Raw genomic sequence first — 19855 nt, 5'->3', positions numbered from 1 at the left:
TTTTTTTTCTTTCTACATCTACATCTAAGCACTGGAACAAATTACAATAATTAGTTCAGACTATTCCATTTCTTTAAAGCTTTACATTTTCTCGAGTTAAAGTATTTTATGAATACACGAAGAATGATAAATATGAAAAGAATTGAAAGTATACTTTTTTCCGATATGTAAAAGAGGTCAGTTAATATCAGTATGTCCTTTATATTATAATTTTTTAAAACTAACGTTACCACTGTCACTAAGATTTAAAATTTATATGTTATTGTTACTTATGCAACTTACCAATACTAGCAAGCCTGCTAAGGGATACTAAGGGAATTCAAGGCAGAGAGCGTGTTTCTTGTTTCTTCAGTGGCGCCATCTATGGCCAAGAATACGATTTAAGCCACATACATATCACATATTGTTTTTACTGGGAAGATCCATTCACACTCTATTCATTCATCCACAGATCGTAATTTTGACCTGAACCAAAAAATGATCAATTTCAAATTCAGTAGCCCCAGAGGTATTTTATTCGATTTTGTAATTTATAACCGTCATTGAACAGCACTCCAATTTTTTCATTTTGCGACTACCAATGTTCAACTCCATAACCTTGCAATTTCGAACCCAATCCAGATGACAAGGGAATCCCTGGATCAAGTATTGGGACAAATTAGCCTTTTTGGAAGACTTTTTGATGGAACTAACCCGCATTTGTGTTGCGGAGCAGAAAACTGCGAAACCCTCCCACAGTTAGCCTGACGGCAAGGGAAATTTAACCCATACACCGTCTACCACTGAGGATATTATACGTCAGCACTGTGTTCGGTGCGAGGCGGGGGCGGAATTTGAATCAGCCTGCCATTGCTGGGATTCGGACAGGGTTCACCTCATTGGAAAGCGAACGCTCTATCCTTTGAGCCACCATGAATCGCCAGAGGTATTGATTTGTTATTGGAACTCTGAGGACTTAGTGACCTGGACAGATTTAATGTTCACCTGTCACCATTTAATACACGAGCATTCTTCCACCGGCTGGATTCGAACTCGCGGTTTGCTCTCCATACTTACTAAGATATCCCGGCTATAAAAAAATTTATATATTAGATGTAATTTCATTCATACTTTCTATTGAATAACTACTAGAACATATTTCGGCAATGATAGTTTTGTTAGCAAGTCTAAAAATAAATTTTTTTAACTGTCAATACTCTTTTCTTACTACATGAGAGCTATTTAAGGAAAAAATAATAATATTACACGCTGTGATTAATAATGATAATTGCTTCCAGAATTTAAAAATATTGACGAAAAATTGCTAGAATTTAAAAATATTTACTCCTTGATAGAGTAACATATTGCCCATTAGTCTGGTTTAGGAAAATGCTTTATCGAAAATTAACCCTTTTGATAAAAAGTTGCTCCACATCGTAAGAATTTATGCTTTTCTTTTTTTCTATCGCTAGCAATATTCCCATTCTGCGAGAGTCTTTCTCAAAGTACATTTCAATCTCTCATAAAAAATGTCATAAATAGATGTTATTAGGAAATTTCGTGGTAATGCTACAGATATTCATGTACAGTGAGCGAAACAGCGTCTTTTGTGAGGAAGTTTTAGTTCGCTTACTAATCAATCTAAAACTCGCCTATGCCCGTGACATCAGTTTTCGAAATTTGTTGAATGATTAGACTGTTCTTTGCGAAATAGTGAAATAGATTTGCGGACAAAGCCTTGAGTAAAAAAAAAAGTACGTAACTGTGAATAGGTCAAAACCTAGCATGTGATATGCATGATGGTCATTGTCATATGCTACTTCTGCAAAATAATATGCATAAGGGTTTATGGAAAATATCAAAATTGCAAAACATCTTGTTCAAAAGAGATACACATTGAGGAGCACTGTNNCAATTTTCTTAAAATTCTGTATTCAACCATATTTTACTTTTCATTCCATGACTGAAAAAAAAAGCAAAATTTTCCACGTTAACTGTGGTTATATGTTGTAATTCCAAGAAAAATCTTGTTTTTTGACATTGGTGTGGCCTATGGATTCCTAACGAGCATCAAGCATTCTCAAAATTAATTGTTCATTCACTGGATAATTTAGTGTTTATTCACTGGTAAGAACTGTTCCTTCACTTGGTTATCTTACTACTTATTATTTGAGCCACCAAAAGCTTAAAACAATATTATGTAAGTTTTACATAATTTGCATTTAATATCAAATATGTCAACACCGTCATTTAGCTAAAATTACAAATTTTGAAATTTTTATGATTTTTTTAAAGGCAAGCTAAGCTTAAGTGTTCCTTCACTGGTTAGTTTACCCTACTACACAGTCCAGTCACATTAATGTGACCACCTGTCAAAAGCCAGAATAACCACCTTTGGCAGAGCGGACCGCTGCGAGACGGGCAGGAAGAAAGTCTCACTAGGTTTACTCTTGGTAGCCCCTTGGTTCATCTGGGCGGTCAGTTGCTCAACAGTTGCACGTCTATTCGTTCGAATGCATCTCCGTAGCTTTCGTTCGCCTCTGTCATCTATAGCCCGTGGTGCACCACATGTGCCACGCCGCTGATTTTGGATAGTGCCATTTTGCCATGCACGGTATACTTTTAACACGGCGGCATGCGAACAGTTCACAAAATCAGCCGTTTCCGAAATGCTTCCACACTTGGCCCGAAAACCAATAATCATGTCCTTTTGAACGTCGGAAATCGCTACGTTTCTACATTACGCCAACGATTGAAATGCTTTCCGATGCCCTAGGACATCATTTATATACACTCCACTGTAATGTGCTGGCATCTGCCTTCTGTGATGGTTATTTCACGCTGACGTCAAAAGTAGGTGGTGGTCACATTAATGTGACTGGACTGTGTATATAAACCAATTCTTTCTCAATTTTATCATTAACAATGAACATTACAATCACAATTTTGTCATATTATCGGTTGTGTCAGCCGAGATATAGTTACTCGCGTTTTTTTCCACAGTAAAATCCGCGTAATAGCACCAGTGAAATTTACTGACAGTTGCGTGAAATGCAATATCGCCTGCTTCGAAATGGTCGGTTAGATATAGACCGCAAATGAATGTCAATAACATTTATTCATTTTCAAGACTCTTTATTTTTTAGCATTTTTGATTGTTATATATTTTTAGTATTAAGTCATTTTTAGTATTTTTGATCACAGGCAGGCATAGTGACTCTCCCTTGAACTTGCTACTCCCAACATCAATCCCACCGTACCAATGTAAAAATGGATGAAAAACCCTCAACTTTGACTAATTTCGTGGTAATTATTTTTCCTGACACAAAGGAGTTTATTCATGCAAACAGAAATGTAAAAATCAATGCAAACTGGATATCTGGTGCTTTCCATCTGTTGGTGTTTTCAGTGCATAAAGTAAAAGTTGTAATTAAACGAGTGAAACTTCTTCTCAAGAGGTTTAGATTAAAACATTGAAACTTTCACCTCGAAAACGTTTAAACATTGAAGTTAAAAACTAAAGCAAACAACGTTAAAGAGCACAAAATATTCATAAAAAAAGACGGCTGTTTCGGATGCTCAAAGGGCAACCTTCATCAGTGCAACAGAAAGAAATGAGAGAAAGCAGGGTAAATATATAGAAAGGTGACGTCACAAGAGGGTTAGGAGCAACGGCCAATAGGAGGGAAGGGGGAATGGATGACGACGAATAGGAAGCAAGGAACAAAAGTTTTCTCTCATTTCTTTCTGTTGCACTGATGAAGTTTGCCCTTTGAGCATCCGAAACAGCTGTCTGTATTTTATAAATATTTATGTGCTCTTTAATGGTTTTTGCATTAGTTTGTATTTTAGCACAAAGGTCGCCCACTTGTGTATTTATTGAAGATAAATGCATCAAAAAGATGCTTTTGTATTGAAAAAAATTGTATGACATCTACCATCGTACCATAGTCAATTCACAGTCAGGTTAGAGGTGGTAGTGAAATAACATCATAGTATGGTCACTATACGCCTCTAACCTAATTGTGATTTTAGTTTCTCCTATTGTGAAAACTTATTTGTTCGCACATTTTGAAATTCTTAAGTCAAGTTTTCTTGCAGGTCTTTGTGGAGTGATAAAAGCAATTTTAGCAATGGAAGAGGGGAATATTGCTCCAAATTATGATTTCAAGAAACCCAACCAAAATGTAAAACCACTACTTAACGGAACCATGAAAGTGGTAGCAGAAGTTACGCCACTTACGTCCCCTTATATTGTAATAAATTCGTTTGGACTTGGAGGAACGATTTCACAAACTATTTTGAAGCAAAACAGTAAAACATATCCAACCAAATATATTTCAAGATCCCGAATTCCACGAATAGCACTCATTTCGGGAACTTGTGAAAGTTCTGTACAATACTTGGTTGATTACATCAAAGACAATGCAGCCTTGCCAGATGAGTTTTTCTCTCTCTTGAATAAGATATCTTTTTGTCACCCACATCTTAAGCCTTACAGGCATTTTGAGTCAAAGTGAAACATCAAGCATTAAAGTAAGTGACCAGTTTGGTCAGATCAATAGCTCACACACAATTGGACTGTATTAATTTTATACTCATTTATTTTGTACCAGCATTACAGACTCGCTCGTGAGCCCGTTACACATTAGACATACACTGCTGCTTCCAGCACTCAATTCTGCAATTAAATTCAATTTACGCTTACAGCGCCATCTATATGTTTTATGGGAAATAACACTCCCCACGATTGAAATTGCAATAAATTTCACACAATCAGCAATATAATGTTATACAGAGAAAAAAAAATATATATGAATCATACAAATAACATTGTGACATAAAGCAGACATTGAGATATAAGACTAAAGCTAATTTTCTATTTGCACAATTACTCTATGGGAAGAATACAAATGTCACGAATATTTCTTTGAAGTTGTTTGCCATTAGGTAAACTTAACTTCACTACTCTTATTTTTGTGTCACGGCCAGGCACCACCTCAACAATTCGTCCTACTAACCATTGCGTAGATGGTAAATTCTCTTCCTTTATCAAACACAGGGTTCCTATTTCTACATTATTCTTTTCAAATTTCCATTTATTACGTTCCTGTAAATTATTAAGGTAATCCCTTTTCCACAACTTCCATATTCTCTGACTATATTTATTAATCTTTTGCCAGTTAGAAAGCCTATTCTCAGTTATATCTATTAGTTGGGGTTCAGCGAGTGAGGTGATGGGCCTACCTATCAAGAAATGACCTGGTGATAGAGTTTCAAATTCATCAAACTCCGGTGATAGTGGAGTGAGAGGTCTGGAGTTCAAAACACCTTCGATTTCAGTCAAAATTGTCAATTGTCTTCTAAAGTTAAATTTTGATTGCCAATTACTCTTTTTAGGTGGAACTTAAACGACTTCACACCATCCTCCCAAATTCCCCCGAAGTTTGGTGACCTTGGTGGGATAAATTTCCAATCAATCCCTTCGTTAGTAAAATAACTGGCTAACGTCTCATCTGGGCAATTTATCAATTTCCTTAACTTCTTAATTTCAATGTTAGCACCGATAAATGTTTTTGCATTATCGGTCATAATTTTTGAACACTTGCCCCGTCTCCCAAAAAAACGTTTTAGACTGGCAATGAACGATTGAGAAGTTAAATCAGTTACAAAATCTAAGTGTATTGCCTTGGTACACAAGCAAATATAAACAGCAACATAAACCTTATTTGTGACCCCTTTTCTCTGGTTTTTGAACTTAATAGAAAATGGGCCACAAAAATCAATTCCCGTGATGTTAAATGGATAATTAGGTCTTGTACGCTCCTTTGGTAGATCAGCCATTATTTGATTACTCATAACAGGTTTGTTTTTAAAACATGTGATACAACTATGTACAATTTTCCTACAATTATTTCTACCGTTAAGAGGCCAGAACTTTTGTCGAACTTGATATAATAATGCTTGTGGTCCCAAGTGCAAATATTTTAAATGACAATATCTCAAAATTATGGTGGTTAAAGAATTCTTACCCGGTAAAATGATGGGGAACTTAGAATTAACAGGCAAGTCAGACAGAGATAATCTACCACCAACTCTCATCAGCTTATTTTCATCTAGAAAAACACACAATGAAGACAACTTACTGTTCCTCGGAACAGGCTTACCTTTTTCCAAGCTTTTGATTTCCTCTGGGAACTCACTTCGTTGTAAACATTTTAACAACCAAATTTCAGCTGCATTTAATTCACTTACTAACAAGGGACCAATTTTTCTTGCATCTGGATTTTTACAATTGTAAATGAATCTGAAAAGAAAACTCAATACATGAATAATTTTAGTATAATTGTTAGATAAGGTAAGAATTTTCTCAAAAAGGGAAGCATTATCTATAGAAATTAATGTCACTAAATGGGAATCACAGTTCTTTTTAAGTTCAACTTGGTACTCTTCTTCATGAACAGTTTGCTCCTCATAAGCGTCAGGAATGTTCTCTTTAAGGAAGTCAGGACCAGACCACCATTTTGCACTGCCAAGAAGAACGTCAACAGTCACACCTCTGCTTAACATGTCAGCGGGATTGTCTCTACTAGCACAGTGGTGCCATGATGTCTGGGCTGTCAATGCTTGAATCTCTTTTACACGGTTCGCCACAAAAGGTTTCCATCGTTTGGTTGAACTCTGAATCCAGTAGAGTACGATTTTAGCATCAGTCCAGAAAAAGCTTGTTGATTGATGTTTTCGGTCGATTACTTTCTTCACCTCTTTAGCTAATCTTGCTGCTAGCACAGCACCCATGAGTTCCATCCTCGGTAGTGTAATCTTCTTCAAGGGTGCAACTCTGGTTTTAGAAGACACAAGATTGGTAATGATTTGATCTTTGACTCGTATTTTTATGTACACGGCGGCTCCATAGGCCTTGATACTAGCGTCTGAAAATGTGTGGATTTCGACACATAAATTCTCATCACCTGTAGGACTCATCACATGTCTAGGAATTTTAAGATCTTTTAGTTGAGAAACTTCTGTACACCACTTCTTCCACGTTTTTGCAATGTCGGGTGGCAACTCTTCATCCCAGGTGATTTTCCTCTGCCAGATCTCTTGAAATAAACATTTAAATCTGATGGTGAAGGGAGTGAGAAGACCTAAAGGGTCAAATATTCTTCCTGCAGCCATTAGCAAAAATCGTTTGGTATTTTTATCCTGTTGAAGAAATTCAAGCAAGCTATCTATCTCCACGGTGATAAAGTCACTAAGTGGATTCCAAGAAAGGCCTAGGACTCGATGCAGATTTCCTTCGAGGTCCTCTGGGTGTAGTAGATCAAATCCTTCTTCATTCAATTTTTTCATAAGATTTTCATCATTCGAAATCCACTTTCTTAGGTTCATTCCAGCATCTCCCATGATTTGTTTCGCTCTTTTAGAAATTTCAAAGGCTGCTTCTTCACTGTCCTCTCCAGCTATCAAATCGTCAACGTATAAACAGTCATCAAGTACTTGTACTGTGGATGGAAACTCTTTACGGTATTTTTCTATATGCTTTTTAATGGTAGCTGCCAACAAAAATGGACTAGAATTCACTCCAAATATTACTCGCTTGAATCTGTAGATCTCTATATGTTTTAGATCCTTTCCAAAAAGAAATCTCACAGCGTCTCTGTCTCTATCACTCAAGGATATCTGGAGGAATGCTTTCTCGATATCAGCCAGAAATGCAATTCTATTTAAACGAAAATGGATCAGAAGATAAAAGATATTTGGATTCAGATTAACCCCTTGAAACAAACAATCATTCAGAGATAATTGTCCGATTCCATGTGCACTAGCATCGAAGACTATTCTCATTTTGGTGGTTAGCCTCTCCTTTTTATTGACAATCAAATGGGGCAGGTAAAACACAGGCTTATCATTTGGTTTTGAATGATCCAATACTCTCTCAATTATTCCTTCTCTCAAATAAATTTTTAAAGTTTCGCAATATTCTAAGTATAGTGAATTATCACGATTCATTCTTTTAATCAGGGAGTCAAGTCTCTTCTTTGCAATGTTGAAATTATCATCTAACTCCTGCCAGTTCCTCTTCCAAGGTAAGGTTACCTCGTACCGCTTGTTTTTAAAGCTCACAGTGTCATTAAAGTTCTTAAGGGCTTCGTTTTCGTCGATGTTTTCATTCTCGTCATTAATGCCAATGGACTCTAGCTCCCAAAATCTACTAATGGACTTTTCTAATTCCGTGTTATCCTTTATTAATCCGCAGTGAACCCTATCATAATTTTTTGTTGGTATGCTCCCACTTACAACGTAACCGAATACCGTATTTTGTAAAATTAACTTTGTATTAGGGGGTTGTATTTGCCCTATCCTCATAATTTCATAAAAATGTTCCGCGCCTATAAGTATATCAATAGGACCTGGCATGTTAAAACTTAAATCCGCCAATTTCACATCTCTTAATTCTGGGAAACTGCATTGAATTGGTTTAGATGGGGTAAAATCCATTATTCTTGGAACAACTAAAAAGTTTAAATCTAAATTAAAATTTCCCTCCTCATTTGTAATGGTAGTACTCACTCGTGATTTTATTTCTAATGACAATTCATTTAATCCTGACACTGAGGCATTTATTTTTTCTTTCCTTAAATTAAGTCTATCAGATAATCTTTTGCTGATAAAATTCGAATTCGCACCCACATCAAGCAAACCCCGGCAAGGAATTAAATTGTTTACATTATCTTTTATGTAACAAATAATCGTACTAAGCAAAACACATTTTGATTGTATTGAATTCGAATCGAAACTCGCAGCCGCAAAATATTCTTCGTTTTTGTTTTGATTAACTTCCGCACTTCTAGAAGGATTGGTAATAAATTCAGCTGCGGTGGGGGAAAGCACGCTTCGACTAGCAGTCGCCGATGCCTCATACGGTTTTTTCTCAGGAGAGAAATGCAAAGTCACGTGATGACGCCTTTTACAATTCTGGCAAGAATACTTAGATTTGCAATTTGATACTCTGTGGTTATTTCCTAAGCAATTAAAGCATAATTTATTAGTTTTAACAACTTCTACTCGATCATTTATGGATAAGTTTTTATAAGCAGGGCAGTTATATAATGGATGATTTTCACTACACGATAAAACACATTTAGAAATTTTAGCATCTGACAAGAATACTCGCGAAGCATTTTTTGAGTGGGGATTTTTTACGTTTTCTAAACTATTGACTAATTTTTTCCCACGCGATGTGTAGTATAGATCGATCTCTTTCGATAATTGAGAGGGTTTGAACCAATCGTCTCCCTGTTTCATACTTATATGGTATGCGGTATCTTTGTCAAGTGTTTGATAGATTTTGTCGGATACGATTAACTCTTTTAATGTTTCGAAATCCGACACCTTCCTTAATTTCAAATAATAATCATAATTTGTTATCAATCGAGACGCGTATTGTACGTGTGTTTCGTTTGGTTGTCGGAATGTATTTTTGAAATGTTCTAAACACGATTGAGGGGTGGGCTCAAATTCTCTTATTACGATTGATTTTACTTTAGAATAATCATTTAACTCGTTATCTTTTATATAAGTAATCACGTTTGTGGCCTTTTCTCCTAATAAATTTAACAGAATTTCTGCCTTGTATTTCTCGGGTACACTTTTAGAGTTAAATGCCCTTTCTAAGGATGAGAAAAAATAACTCCAACCTTCAGGTCTACTAGGAACTTTAACTGTTAGAGTCCGGACACTTTTGACGAGTGAATCCAGCGATTCAGTACTTTCGGAGTTCTCAAATTTGTTTTCGTTTCGCAGTTTAGCTAGTTCTAATTCTGCTTTTGTTCTCTCAAACTTAAATTTTTCTAACTGTAACAACGATTCCTTTTCTGCTTTTCTATCATTAATTATAGTATTTGCTATGTCAGTAGCAAGTTCTGGCTCTTTAACAAATGTTTCGTTGTTTTTTATTAAGTTCGTTAGCTCAATAATAGTCATAGTCTCAGTAACATTTTCACCTAACTCAATGGCAATTTGCCTTAAATCCTCTTTTTTCGCTCCTTTAAACATAGTTCATATTTATATAAAGTCAATGCACAATTTATCTCAATCAAATTTCAAAACTGGTACATACCTTTTAAGTGATGAAATTCGTATTTTAATCCATAGGTTTTAACTCACCTCCGTTCTCTGAGGACCATTTGGTCAGATCAATAGCTCACACACAATTGGACTGTATTAATTTTATACTCATTTATTTTGTACCAGCATTACAGACTCGCTCGTGAGCCCGTTACACATTACACATACACATACACTACTGCTTCCAGCACTCAATTCTGCAATTAAATTCAATTTACGCTTACAGCGCCATCTATATGTGTAATGGGAATTAACAGTAAGGTTTTTATCAAATTTGTAAATAATGCTATTTTTTTAAAAACTAAGTGTTAGCATCTGCAACAGAACAAATATCATACTTTTTGTATAAGGTTAGGATTTGGATCAAATAAAGTTAATTAATACATGTTCAGTAATGAGTGTCCATAGTGTATATTCTTAGAGCTTTTGTGAAAAAGAAAGTCTAAAAATTATACAGGGTCACAACAATGAGGGTAGCAAATTTTTATTAAACTACCGAAATCTAATGAATCTCTAATCAGATGGATGAAGCTGAAAGTGCAAAACCAGTTTCATTGCCGAAGGTAAAAGATATGAGTTGAAAGATGAGTCCTTTATCATTATCTACTTGAAGCGGTTTTAGCACAAATTCAACGAGAGACTTGAAAGTGTCGTAAGTTGTTTCGTCCCATATTTTTATCTCTTCCTGTAATGGGATACCTGCAAGTGACGTAGTGTGGATATCTCGATCCTGATTGGTTGTTGAAACGTAGCATTTGTATACGTTAGCAACTGTTCTTTCCACTCTATTACGAGTAAGCCAAGCCCGTCAAGTATCAATTCTCTTGAGTGACACATTCTAAATTCTTTCCTAAGGAATCTTTCACAAAGATTTCAATTCTACCACCATATATTTATGCAGAGATATAACACAAAGACAGGTACGAAGCCATGTGAAACATAAGCAAACTAGTTATGCATTGAAGTTGCCAGATGCACAAAACAAAAATATATCACGTTTAAAATAAAATACATGAACAAATAATAAATCTAAGTTAAGTAAAAGAAGTAGACGAGTAAGAATTATATTTCAACTAATTCGATGTGCGATAAGAGTCTGTATTTAAAAGCATATCGTGAATTAACATTCTAACTTATGTAGTTCAACTAATTAGTTCAACTTTAATATGCCATTTTGCTCATAAAGATTAGCTAGAGCTGATGTGAAAGGTCACTTGTGTGGGTATGGAGTTCTTCTTCTTGAAGTGCAAGTACCCAATTCTTCATTAACAAGGTTTTTTGAAGCTCTTTCACCAAGGAAAATAAATAAAAAAAACCGCGGTTTAAGTGCTTTATACTTAGAGCAAAGTTATCATTTTACACTATATATAACATCTTGTCGCGAAGAATTATCTAGGCTTTAGAATGGACAAATAGCTTAAATATTTTAAAAGTTATTAAAGATTTTTAAAAATTGTCAATTCGGTGACAATTTTCCACTGAGATAAAAATTATCAAAATCACTGCCTTATTCCCAGTTTTTTTGCATTTTTTTTTATTCCAGATAATGTAGCATTCGAGTAAGTTAAGTATTAAAAAATTAGGCCTCAAATGCTTTTCATTTTCACTAAACTTTGTCTTTTGTCCAAATTGACGTCGTGCGCCATTTTCAGAATAAGCTTCGAGAGCGCTGGTAATAGATAGGTTAAACTTGACCTAACAGTTATGAGTAACAGTTGCAAACTCACAGCAGTTATGAAAATGGCATATCATTCGCAAAAAAGCTTCATTTCATATTACGGCAGAGCCTTTGAAAAGCAGCTTTAAGATTTTTAGGTAGTAGTTCATTTACGTCCCACTAGAGCTGCACAATGGGCTATTGGCGAAGGTCTGGGAAACATCCCTGAGGATGTTGATCCTCTGCAGAGGGGGTGGCGCCCCCGCTTCGGTAGCCCGACGACCTGCACGGTAGAACAGTTTAACGAGGACCAATACCGCTCACCATCGGTCCCTGCGCAGACTGATCCAAGTGGTCACCCACCCGCACACTGACCGCAGCCAGTGATGCTTGACTTCGGTGATCTGCTGGGAACCGTGTCTTAGCGATCAGTCCACTGCGGGATCTTAAGATTTTCGAAGATCTGAATCAAATGTTCCTGTTTTAGCACTGCATAGAGGAGCAAAGACCAGTATGGTTTCTATATTCTGGCATGGGAGGACAGTGGAGGGGAATGAGCCAACAACTAATGGAAATCGATGTTTTTGCTTCATCCATGAGGAAATGTGCAGAAGTTATAAAGCCTTATGGTTTGGATCTCTTCGAAATAATTAGTTCGGATTCAGATCTACTGGAACAAGATAGGAATATTCTACCAGCATTTGTCGCAACCGCAGCTATACAGGTAAGGATGTTACTGATTTAAAATAGGGTGTTCTGTAATAACAATTATTTACATATATTTTTGGATTTTTCACGAAAAGGAAGTAAAAAAAGATAGAAAATATGTTAGGGGTGGTAAAAGCCATCGAAATTCGCCGAATCACGAGCGCGGAAAAACATCAAAACTAGTTTGATTGTCTGAAGGAACTTTTAGATGTTTATAGTAATCGCAATTCAACTCCATTCTACATTTTTCCACAATAAAACTGGATTTTTAGCCCCTGCTTCTCAGTGTAGATCAATACATTTCTATATCAATTATGTTCAAATAGAATAAAAAATTTTAACTTTCCTTTTAAATTTTTATTGATCAAACGCGTGTATCGTAAGAAATGAAATTAATAACTAGAATGATTTATAATATGTTACATTAAACTAATTCGATAAGAAAACAAACAGATAGGCATATTCTGTTAGTGATGTACGCCAGAACATATTATAATCTTTTTTAAATATCAGTACTAAAGAATACTGCTATAACAAAACTTTAAAACATATTCATTTCAATACCTTTAATATCATTTACTTCGCGTACTTACAAACCTATTTGTTACAAAAGCCCTTAATAGTTTGCCATATGTTGAAATATCGCAATATAAAGAGGTTTAAGTTTGCTTTTAACAGTATTTTACTCATTCATTGAAATTCTATTGCATAACATAATAATAAAGAAAATTTTGAAGTTATTTTTCGGACAATTTATGAAGGGCTTGGAATAGCATTCAATGACACTCCCAGACAAATCTGACTTATTTTATTGACCAACCTAGGCAGATGGTCTGGTTGCAAAGTATGTTTTTTATACTGGATAAATTCGGTTTTTGATAATAAAAATCTACTTGGGCAGGTGGTGTACATTTACATATTTCATTGTGCTATAAGGGGCCGGGATAGCCTGGTAGGTAGGGCACTGGGCCCATGTCCGAGAGTTCGTGGGTTCGAACCCCTCCGGCTGAAGACTCCCCGTGTAGTAAATGGTGACTGATGCATGTTAAATGTGTTGGGTCGCGAAGTCCTCCTTGTTCCCATAACAAATCAATACCTCCGGGGGTACTCGATTGGAGATCGTTCGCTCTCTGATTCAGGTCAAAATTACGATCTGTGGATGAATGAATGGATGTATCTTATAAAGGGTGTGACGTATGGGTGTGGCAGAAGTCGAATTCTTGGTCACAGATGGCGCCACTATAAAACAAGAACAATCGCACCCCTCTGCCTAAACAGGCATACGCAACAACAACAACTGTGCTATATTTTTCGAGTTTCTGCCATGTTTTTCCAAAAGAAAATACGGAACTTAAGAAAACAATAAAAAAAATAGTCCTTGTTGAAATAATAACTTCGAATAAAAATAATGTGAAATAAATATTCAAAGAAATAATAATAACTAATAATCGATATTTCCCTAATAATTTTATTGTTTTAGTTGATATTATCATTTGCTATGTTGTGTAATAAGTTCACATGGTGCGGATCATAGGTGTTGCTAATTTTTGACAACTACCATAAACCAAGCATTTCGCTTACATGCAATTATCTTCAGAACTGATCCTAATAACAGAAGTTTAAGTGATTCAAAATTTCCCATCAGACTATATTTTTTTTTAGATAACTTCTAAACGTTTCTTTTTTTCGACTGCAAGGAAATTATTATTAATTTTGACTGCCTAATATTATCTAACATTTTAGATTTCTCTAAGTGACGTTTTACGACACATTGGCATACGGCCTGATGGCTTAACAGGTCACAGCACCGGTGAAGTGGGAGCTAGTTATGGAGATGGTTGCTGTACTTTAGAAGAAACGATGTTATTGGCTTTGAATAGAGGATTATCAGTTAAAGAAGCAATCAATGAAATTGCTTATGGGTCTATGGCTGTTACAAGTATGATGCAACACTCTTTTCTTTCCATTACTGTTAAAAAATACACATTTGGGCACTTAAATAAAATTGATTATATTTCTGGATTCTCATAGATCTTTCTTGGAAAGAAGCGCTTGAAATGTGTCCAGAAAATGTATTCCCAACCTGTAATAATTCAGATAGCTTGGTTACACTTTCCGGACTGAAGAATGACGTCGAAAATTTTGTAGATCAACTTAAGAAGCAGAACCGTTTTGCTAGAATTGTAAATTGTTATGGTTTAGCCTTTCACTCGAAATATATATATCCTGCAGCTGAAAGACTGAGACTCAAAAAAGTAAGTTCAAACCCTTATTTCAGGAATTTCAATCTAATCATTACTTCTTATTTCTCTCTAAAGAACTCGTAATGGATGTCGCTATTTTGAGTGTTCAGCTTAACGTTACATTTTACTTAGCTGCAGAAAAACTATAACACTTAAATATTTAAAATTAATACTAATTGCTATAGAAGATTAGACATATGTGGAATCAAAAAAAATTTGATTAACAGCATAATAATGATTTCAAATAAGTTCACGGTTTAATTTTAACAGAAGCTTAATTTTTTTATCTTTAAGAAGCTCTACTTCAAAAGAGTTAATTTTGCAAGTAACCTTTTTTTTTTTAAAAAAAAACAAATTCACAAAGATAACAATTTTTGTCAAATCAAATTAAAAGAGTCTCAAAACTTGCAAGAACTGTGTGTAAATTTGTTAGAAATAAGAATAAAACCATTTTAACTAGTGAAATATTAGTTAATTCTTATAAGTTGTGTTTATTCTTATAAAGTTTTTGCTACAGGGTTTCAAATCCTGGATTTTAATTCATAAATATTAACCGGTTTCACATTATTTTCACTTATATATACTAGCTATCTCCGGCGACCAGTTGGTCATCGAAGATGGCTTGTATATACACTGGTTATCATAAATTAAGGAAAATTCACAAAAATCGCGATAACTCTTTNTCTCTTCCGTATAACATTTAAATTTTAGAATTTCAGTGATGATCATTCACTTATAAGGTGTGTTTTTTAAAGATATAATTTTGTAAAATTAGTTATAAGCCGCATACATATTTTTATGTCCACACAAGATTTTGTAATCACGAGAATATATCCACGCAAGATTTTCATAGTTAATTTTTGTAAAGATTATTTTATCTAATTACTTATCTTTAAGTAAAACTGCTTAACTTTAACTAAAGTGCTTTATGTAAAAAGTACTCATCCTCCTCTCTTCTGTTTATAAATATAAGCACTATAGGGTTAAATGTTCCAATTAAATTGATTGGAGAAAATTACTCAATAACTAGAAAAATGAAAGAATTTAAGGAAATGTCTGGAGTACATTAATTGGTTATCAACAGAGGATTGGATCTGTTGTTGGTATAAAGTGAATATTTTCAAATGACGTCATCACAGGTAACTCGGAACAGATGTCGATTCAGAAGCCGATCAGGTTCAAACCACACGCGTGACGTTGCTTTCAGGTATCCGATTAAAATCTGTTTCAAATCACTTGGTTATGCATTATCATTTCACTTTTTCTCGAGTTTTAAGTACCCGATTACATATACTGAATGCGAATTATTTGTACGTAAAATACTTTCCGAAAGAAGATTAAAAATTAAAACTAATATTATAAAAAAAGCTGAAAAAAAGTCTGCTTTTAAAATACTGTTTCTAGATAAGATGAACAATATATGGTAAAAAATATAAACAGAAAGCAATTACTTCCAAGTAATATATGTGTTTTAAAAATAGGTCAGTTCCAATAAATGTCCCAAAAGTTATTAAAAATAACAAACTTTTCAGCTAAATCTTTATTCTGCGAACAAAGCAAATTTTGCTTTTAAAAGACAAATGGACTTGAAATCAAATTATCCATGCCACTTCAAATCAACCTCTAAAGTGACTGCTGCACCGAATTTTTCTAGTTTGAAAAGTTTTATACGTATAGTAATATAACTTCATACGACATTTCTTAAGATAGAAAGGAAATAAAAGGAAATTCCAATAAAATAAACCATCACAGTAACTTACTCTATTATACGAGCGCAATTTATCAAAATAAGCTTTTTCTAACGCTGTGTGAGAGCTGTTTTTATTGGTTGACTTTATGTTTATGCTGGCTTTATATAACAATCAAACGGTTTGGCTTACTTTTGAAAGAGTTATCGCTATTTTTGTGATTTTTTCTTAATTTATGATAACCAGTGTATTTTAAATTTAGATCAAGAAAACTTATATAAATTATAAGGAATATACTGCAGTTTACATCCTTCAACTGGCACCGTATTGGAAATTAAAATTTAGTTCTATATGTTAAACCAATGGTTTTGTTTCTTTGTTAATTAATAAATAAAAATTAACTATTTAATACTGATGTTTGGACAATGTGCATATTTTTCCTTATATCGTAAAGGTTACTCGTAAAATTTGAATTTAGTTTCACATTTCGAATCGATGAAGGCAATAGTTTCATTTATGTTTGTTTACTTTCATAGAACTCAAATATCAGATACAAAAGTTTAAAAATGAATATTTTGCCACACATTTTTGTTTTTTTTCTTAATTATGCATAATATAATCATGGATATTTTCATTGTTTGTTTGAGCAAATAATTACAGTTCTTTAAAAAAAGTTGTTAATTCTTTCCGCTCCCAAGTGGAAGTAAAAGTGTTTAAAACTAGATCAGTTCCAATATAGGCCAGTATATGCTATTAAAAATGATATTTTTTACAGGCTATAAAGGTACCCAAAAGAAGAACGAAACGTTGGCTGAGTACTTCTGTACCTGAAGCTGAGTGGGAACATTCTGAATGCCAAATTGTTGGTGACGATTATTTCGTAAATAATCTTATTTCTACAGTTAAATTCAACGAAGTACTGAAGAAAATTCCTCTAAATGCTATCACTATCGAAATTGGTCCACATGGCTTGCACACACCAACATTAAAAAGAGCTATCGGTGAAAAAGTTACAAGTATCGCTACGATGAATAGAAATGACCCCAATAGTATCAGTTTTTTCTTGGAATCCATTGGAAAGTATGTATGATTCTTTTTATTTTTTTATTTTTTAAACATTTTTAGATGAGATTAAGAATGTTATATCAATTATTATAATTGTTATTATTGCTTTGATACATAAAATAGACAGCTAATATCTAATAGACAGCAGTGTAGCTTATTGACATTTGCTGGGGAAAAAAAATAAAATAGAAATTCACCAAATCTTGAATGCCAGGAAAATTACATATTACCTTAAAAGTTTAAAAAACAGTCATTTTAAGTTAATAGTAAGTAACTCAACTTAAGCCTTTATGTTAGATAGACCATAAATTGCATAAATTAATTCTTTTTATCTACTATTTTTAAGTATACAAAACAGTCAATGCTAGTGCAAAGTCATTTTAAAATGCTAACAGCAATGCTATTTATTAATTTTTTTTAAAAGAAAGTTCTTTTAGTATTATAGTATTAGATCTTGGAGCAAGGGACAGTGAATATCATGTTTCGTGAGAATAACCCACAAATGTTTAGTTTGCAGAGTGATGCGCAGGTAGCCAGTCTTTATTCTGAAAAGGTTTCAAAATTAGTTAAAAAGTTTGTCAATTGATGGCGCTATTGATAGGAAGAAAAATACAAAACTATATTTTTCTGCATGCCAGACACCTTGAACCATGAATATTTTCACGAGCATAATTTTGTCTTAAGGCTACCAAATTTTGTAAATACATTGTGTAACTATTTCAAAAACATTATCTTAAAGATTTTTCTATTCAGTATTGCAATTTCTTGACCAACTTAGATACCAATTCCGACTCTTGATGAGAATTAATAACCTTTTTTTTCTAAATTGAACTCAACAAACCACGTTAGCGCGAGAAGCCCGGTTGTACGGAAAATTAGTTATTGTCGATAGCAACACGCTTGCATGTTCGAATTTTGTACCATAGACTTTTCAATTCCGATGTTTTTTTTTACTTACTAGCTATTTATTCCCAAAACATTCGTGATAAATTAATTTATGAAACACAATTTTACTGAACTTAAACTTAATCTAGATTTGTAATTTAAATGCATATTACAAAAATTCAATTCGAAGAATCAAAGTGATGTTTATGGAAATGTGCTTTACAAAATAGGCAATCCGATGAAAGTGTTTCCAATCGAAATCGTTTCGCAGTGAAATTTATTTCGGTTAGTTGGTAATAAACGCCCAGCTAAGTTTTCCCCAGACACCCGCTCCCTTGCCACCATTTTCGTAGTTAAAAAATACTATGAAAATTAGAATAAATTCTATTGGGTTCATGTTGGTGACAGTTTAACATATCAGAATCTTCTATGCTTACTGAAAAATTATACCATGTGATTTATCTGCCCAATAAGAATTGCTCATCATTTCATGCAGATTTGTATGTACATAGATATTTTGTAGATATAGAAAAATGAGGCTAAAAAGCAAATGTTTCAAAATTATTTTAATAGGAATATTATTAATTGCATACAAATAACAAATTCATATTTTAATGAATTATAAAACTGTTTGATTGACCATTCTCTTAATAGTGTACTTGAAATCTTCGAGAATCAAACTTAATTAAAAATGTTATCCATTATAAAATGCCATGTGATATGTTAATATAAGGTAAGATTGAAAGACAAGGAATTTAGTTCATATGAAATAAAATTGGGAAGCAAGAAAATATTTAAAAAAAATTTTAATAAACAATTCGCGATCGCAACGCTTGAATACGCCCTTTAGCGGGAGCCTGCAAATATCAGACATTAATTTATCACGTTTTCATTTAGTTCCATCAAAATCATTGGCAGAGTCAGACGCCATTTTCTTAGTAGCAAATAAAAATAAAAATTTCCCTAAGGAAAAGCCGAAGAACTTGAAAAAATCTCCAGAATATTGAGATATCTTTCAGACCCAGAACACGCCGAACATTTGAAGAAAAATTTCTCAATAATTTTTAACTTCTATTATCAACAAACTTGCAACTGATAACTTCCGATTTCGCTATCGCATACTGTGTGTGTGTATTAAGGTAAAATGCAGTTCTTCTGTCTTCAATTCATTACAAATTAAAGTGACGTCAACATTGCTTTCGTCATTCCAATAAATATTTATGAATTCAGAACGTACAGAGCTGTAATAGTTATAGAGTATTCTTCTTCGTTATAGAATGGTATATATTTCTGTATCCATAAAATTCGGAAAACAACAATAAAAAAATATCCAAATTACTTGAAATAGTGCCATTTGTGCTGATTCTTAATTAATTTTTATCGTTTTCTTGGTAAGTATTTTTTAGTTTTGAAAGAATAATTTCAACTAGAATTCAGCTATTCTGTTTTTAGCTACATATAATTCATTTTAGGAAAAACGAACCAATATCGTGTAGTAT

General features: G+C 33.7%; 1 protein-coding gene across 1 annotated transcript in view; it reads left to right on the top strand.

Moving 5' to 3' along the window:
- LOC122268367 (fatty acid synthase) overlaps positions 1-19855 on the top strand; it is a 94456-nt gene that overhangs the window by 28657 nt on the left and 45944 nt on the right. Inside the window, exons 8-14 of the mRNA XM_071183757.1 lie at positions 4081-4495; positions 7366-7506; positions 11297-11360; positions 12255-12491; positions 14219-14414; positions 14507-14730; positions 17182-17486. Coding sequence (XP_071039858.1) covers positions 4081-4495; positions 7366-7506; positions 11297-11360; positions 12255-12491; positions 14219-14414; positions 14507-14730; positions 17182-17486 — 1582 coding nt within the window. The remainder of the gene's footprint in view (positions 1-4080; positions 4496-7365; positions 7507-11296; positions 11361-12254; positions 12492-14218; positions 14415-14506; positions 14731-17181; positions 17487-19855) is intronic.

The sequence above is a fragment of the Parasteatoda tepidariorum genome, chromosome 7 (assembly GCF_043381705.1).
Source record: "Parasteatoda tepidariorum isolate YZ-2023 chromosome 7, CAS_Ptep_4.0, whole genome shotgun sequence".
Classification (NCBI taxonomy): domain Eukaryota; kingdom Metazoa; phylum Arthropoda; class Arachnida; order Araneae; family Theridiidae; genus Parasteatoda; species Parasteatoda tepidariorum.
Note: the sequence above shows the minus strand (reverse complement) of the source record. Positions and strands in the feature narration are given on the sequence as shown.